We start from the raw sequence: 5,634 nt of genomic DNA, 5'->3' as shown, positions 1-5,634 counted from the left end.
TCTTGCATGGAATCTGTAGAAACCATGAATACATCAGACGAGCTAACGCAAACGATGGACGATGTCGGTATTCCCACAAAAAATAGTCTTGAGCAGCAGCCGCTACTTCAAAACAATGGCAAAGCATCGGGCGGCGACGAAATTAAATCCGAAGGCTCTTCGCGTAATGAATCATCTGCGCAGCTCATCAATACTACAGAAGAACGAGCGCAGACTGTTAATAACGTTGATACTTGCACAGAAACTAATCCTGAACAGGCATCACCCTAAAATCATGGAACTTCATCTGCATCAGTAGCCCTTTTAGATGACAAAAAATCCAAATTCGATGTGTCTTATAATTTTACATGGAAACGTAGATTAATTTGTTCGAATGCTTTCTTGTATTAAATCGTTTTATGCTTGAATAAATAAAAAAAAAATATATATATATAAATGTAAAAAGTTTGCAAAAAAATTGCTTTGACAAATATGCAGTGGTGTTACGTCTTAAAGCAAAATCTTATCATCGACGGACTTACGCCGTGGCTAAATGCCTCAGCAATAGCAATTTCTCGAAGCCAAGGCTATAGATGGAAGCTATGGGTGGATTACATGAAATGAGAGAGAGAGTACTAAATTCAAAAAATAAAGAGAAATAAAATACCCATAAGTATCGTTCTCAATTGTTTTGCATGTATTGTGCCGCTTTGAGAATAAGTGTATACAATTATCAAGAACTTTGCATGTATAAGGCATATATAAAGAAATTAAAAATTTTGAATTTAATCACAACAATTGAATGCCCTACACCCCTTCGAGTATGCTATTTTAGGGCATTTCTGGGTGTTGCGGAATAGCAAAAGCATCTTCCATTAGTTTTTGGTAATCCAAAGTTTAAAAATGCTCCTTAAATCGTAAAGGAATTAAAAAATTCTTTATTAAGAGATCACAAATAAAATAATTTAAATTTCATTATAATAAAATAAATAAAAATTAAACAAAAACGGGATTATACATGTTTAAAAGTGTTACAAGTGTAACTCCCAGCAATAATCAGGTATGTTCGCTAACTAAATTTAATTATTATTATCGATGTTATCAATACATTTACGTATAGCCAGTATATCTTCGGGATATACCCTACAACAGCCACCAATAATTTTAGCTTTCAATTGTACCCATTCGGGTACATAACTCGCTAATGGGACACATTTATCATGACCGGTCCACCCACCTTTAAGAGCATCATATATTTCGCCACGATTACTATAAACTATTAATGGTGGTATTTGCTCATTAATTAGCAATTTATGCAAAGATTGAAATAGTGCTGAGACAAACTATAATGTTTGCTTATTAACAAAATATAAAAAGATTATGAGTGAAAACTTATAATTATAGTACCTTTGGATTAACACAATTCACGCCAACACCGTATAGGCGATCAATAGCATTAGCCTTTCTTATTAATTCCCAAACACTTTTAGCAGCATTTGCGAAATTCTCACCATGAGCCAATCTCACTTCATCTTTACATTGAAAAGAAACCCAAAATTTTACATCCGGATAGTCTTTCAATAACATTTCCGTTACAGCTTCAGCTTCCATTTGACAAGGTATAGTTTCTACAGCTAAACCATCTACGCCTCCGGACAGGACAGCTTCTATACGTGTGCGGTGCCATTGCTGTATTTGCTGTTTAGTTAGTTTTTCAGTATAGGAACCAGTATATTCAGACCCATCGTGCAGCATAGCGCCATAAGGGCCAATGGAGCCCATAATCAAAGGTAATCCCGGTTCCTTGTGCCGATTGCAATCTTTTAAACGTTCTAAATATTTGTTCTTCGCTTGCATGGCTAGTTTAACACTTTCACGCATTAAGTCTATACTCTCGTCTTTGGTTAAATTGAGATGTTTGGTAAAGCCTTCTACACTTGACTGATAGGTATTGGTGACAATAATATCTGCTCCAACTGCAACATATTAACATCATTTTTATATGTAAAGGAATATTGTCGTACTATGTTTACTTCTTACCTTCCAAAAAATCTAAATGAGTTTGCATTACAGCTTCGGGATTCTCTTTATCAAAACGCGAACCCCACAACGGATCGCCATCTATTTTGTCACCTACATGTTTAGCTAACTGTGTTGAGAATCCACCGCTTTTCACAAGCCCGCGTCCTTTCAGATGCAATAACGACATTTCCTGATATTAAACAATCTGAGGTGTTAGGCAATAAATTGCTGGTATTATTGAATTTTATCTTCAAAAATTCCTCCTTTTTGTAGTTTGTAATGGAAACAATTTTTTTAATAATAATTCCAAACTAATGATCTTTTAGTTTCACTTCCATGGATGCAAAAATTACTTCACGGGAATGGAATTCTTCTCGTTTTTTGCCAAAATGCAAGAGAATTTTGAAAAGCGAACGTAAATTTTTAAGAGACGGAGGCTAATGAGACTAACTAAGCATCTAACTAAACTAAGCAAATTAAATACAATAGCAAGGCCGGCAAAACAACAGCTGATTTCGTGTTTCTCATTGCTTCGCATAATGATTATGACAGCTGTATGAAAAAATCGATAAACATATGTTAAACTGATACAACTGATGTCGTTAAATTCGCTAACATTGTGTTATACGTTTGTTTTCTTTTGCCCGTTAAAAGCACCGATCATTCTTTTTATTTCCTTCCAGCGGCAGCCGCAGCGAATTTAAATGCGACGATGAGAAAGATTTATAAGCTCGTTGGCGAGATTTAAACTTGTTATTTACAATTTTGATGAAGTTACACATGTTGCCCGTAGAACAAGGATGACTCGCCAAAACATAGTCCAAAGCGTAGTATTCATGAGAAGAAGCTGACAGTGAGTGTTTGGTGGTCCAGCGCGAGAAATTTTGAAAATTTGCAATATATTTTCATATAACCGCTTTTCAAAAAGGGGTTCAACCATGATCATTTTAAACAGCCTTGGTCCTTGAGGCAACCAACACCTCAAATTTCATCCAAATATCTCAAAAATTGCCTCTAGGGTTGAACACAAGGTACGAAGACGGACGGACGGACATACAAAGTTCAAAGTCAGTTACTGAATCGTTCGGTGTATGGGTCTGCCTCAAATCCTTGTGGGTGTTGTATACGTTATATCGTTTAAATTAAATAAGCCTGTTATTATAAGGAAAAAAAATACAGAGAAATATATTTTTTCCCTTTTGAAATCTATATCACCCCTTGAAATTGTACAAAGTGATCAGATGGGTGTAGAGTAAATATTCTGATATATGTAACCTTGTATTCTTTTGCTGTTTCAATGTACCGGCTTTGAACTGATTGAAAACGTTTTGTTTAGCTCCAAGTCTGTTCACTTTGTGGCTCACCTCTTAACCTATAAGTTAAGAGAAAACTGAGAACACTGTGCGCTTAGCGATAGACAATACTTTGAGGAAAATATCATTTGGTGTTGCGTTGAGATTAGTGCTTGTTTTTTTACTTAAAAAACGCGGCTAATGCTCCAGACGGCTGGCAGTCATCTTATTTACAATATTACACAAATTGTGACGCGGTTCAGAACGAGGTCTTTTACGAATAAGTCGTATTTTATTCTTATTCTTTTAAAAGAGAGAGAAGAGACTTCTTTGACTCTTTCGGCCCGGCGCTAAAGCAAAGTAAGAGCGGATTGGCTATATGTCTGACTCCACACCACACACTCCTGTTCCAAGCTTAAAAGGTCTATTTTCCGTAGTCCAGTTAGACAAACGACCTCTTGTTGTCTGCAAGCACAACAGTTCATAAGAGAATATGATATTTCTTTCTGCATTAAGTAATTCCAAAGAACCTTCGCCACAATGCGGTTCAGAGAAAATCATTTACTATCAAGTAAGTGAGTGCTCAGTCGATGAAGTCGCAACACAGCCATTCCTCATCTCTCTCTCTTTATTTTCTTTTTCTGCCGTTACCATGTTACACGTATAGAGAACATCCTTTCAATGATTGGTTACATTAAAAACAAAATAATAGTAAGTATAATCGACTTACGCTTAATTATGCCTTTGATTGACGCTTGAAAATATCTTGGAAAACAGAATTCCCTAACTTCCTTTCACTTACCTATGTCTATAACATTTAAAGAAGAGAACGCAAATAAACACTAAAAACTATTATTGTTAAACAATGAATTTTTTTTTTTTTTTTTTTTATTGTTGTTTACATATTGTTTGTGGAATAATAATATAATTATATGTACTACGTTTTTTCTTGTTTGTGTTATAACATAATTACATAACGTAGTTCAAAAACGTATATAAATACATAACAAAATAAAAAGCAGAACTTTGGTTAAAATATAAACAATTTAAAATATATACAAATAATTCTAATAAAAAACAAAAAGAGAAAAACTTTTATGCAAAAATTTCATTTAAAAAGAGAAAAAAACGGTTATTAACAAACACAAAAAAAAAAACATTGCATAATATTAAAAAGAAGTGATCAGGACAGCACCTTCCTGTAAGCAATAGAAAGTTTTGAAACTTTTCTACCCTGCAGATTAATGCTATGCTTTGTTAGTTAATGGCTTCGGAATAAACTTTTTTATACGGTATAAAGAAATTATATTTAAAAGGAAAAATAGATTAAAACATTATTGTACTAAAATATATTATTTTCCATACTTTCGGTACGAGGTCCTCTTAGATTCTTGACTTACTTAAATAGAAAGCGGTTGACACAAAAGCGGAATGACGCACATACATACGCAAATACAGTTTTCTATACCTGAGAAGTGTTGCATGTAAAGAATCAAAGAATTTCCTTTAGTACCATGTTGCTATTTATTTTATATGCTTTAAATAAAATTCCGGTTTATTCGACTGATGTTGAATTGATTCAGATGAAAATCTTCCGGTCATGTATTTAACTGATGATCACATGAGAAATTGAAAATAGCAATTCATAATTAGTTCATTTGCACGGATGGTCCTGGTAAGCAGTTAAAGAACTAGTTTCTAATTTTTCTATATTGGCTTCAGGCGATAAGAGATTCGTTTCGTAGGAATTTAAGATTGTATGTCCTTTTTATAATCTCTTTTACATGCTTGGATGATTAGATAGATGTCTGGATAAATTGCCTGACCGCTTGGTTTCACGCACCGTTCGCTTGCTTTCGCTCGGCTATTTAAGTCTTTTACTATTTTTCAAGTAATTCACAAAAGTTCACATGCCGATATTCAGTTCGTCAAGTATTTTAGGAATCGTTTTCTAAATATAACTAATAAGAACTTTATAGGCGGGCAAGTCCGCGAATTGAATACCCCATACCACATCGCCTAATACAACTATTCACTCGTTTCGGTAATAATACAGCAAAGGAGCATTTTCCATGAAAGCCCGCAAATGCGGAGGTATCCTACGTGGTCAAAGTTCGTTAAGGTTGATTTCTATGCCAATTTACTATTGTGAATTAGCTTTCCCTCTGAATTATTAAGAATTATACCTCTTCACTCTATGAAGATTCAGTTTTAGTAGGAACAGTTTTTGTGAGAGAGGGTTTAAAACCCGAGACCCATTATTGATACCGATTCAGAATGCTCAAATGGTATAGCAGAGCGAGTTTTGTCGCGAACTTTTGAAAATTTACAATTTTTTCCT

The 5,634-nt window shown here is 34.3% G+C and overlaps 1 protein-coding gene across 1 annotated transcript; it reads right to left on the bottom strand.

The window, feature by feature from the left end:
* Positions 1-838: 838 nt before the first annotated feature.
* On the bottom strand, positions 839-2,502 carry LOC119635386 (homocysteine S-methyltransferase 1). Its single transcript, XM_038030188.1, has 3 exons — positions 2,020-2,502; positions 1,387-1,955; positions 839-1,322 (listed from the first exon to the last, which is right to left on the bottom strand). Exons 1-3 carry the CDS (start codon positions 2,186-2,188, stop codon positions 1,059-1,061), a joined length of 1,002 nt encoding a protein of 333 aa, XP_037886116.1. The 5' UTR covers positions 2,189-2,502; the 3' UTR covers positions 839-1,058.
* Positions 2,503-5,634: the final 3,132 nt, after the last annotated feature.

Source organism: Glossina fuscipes, unplaced genomic scaffold, assembly GCF_014805625.2.
Source record: "Glossina fuscipes isolate IAEA_lab_2018 unplaced genomic scaffold, Yale_Gfus_2 26, whole genome shotgun sequence".
Classification (NCBI taxonomy): Eukaryota; Metazoa; Arthropoda; class Insecta; order Diptera; family Glossinidae; genus Glossina; species Glossina fuscipes.
Note: the sequence above shows the minus strand (reverse complement) of the source record. Positions and strands in the feature narration are given on the sequence as shown.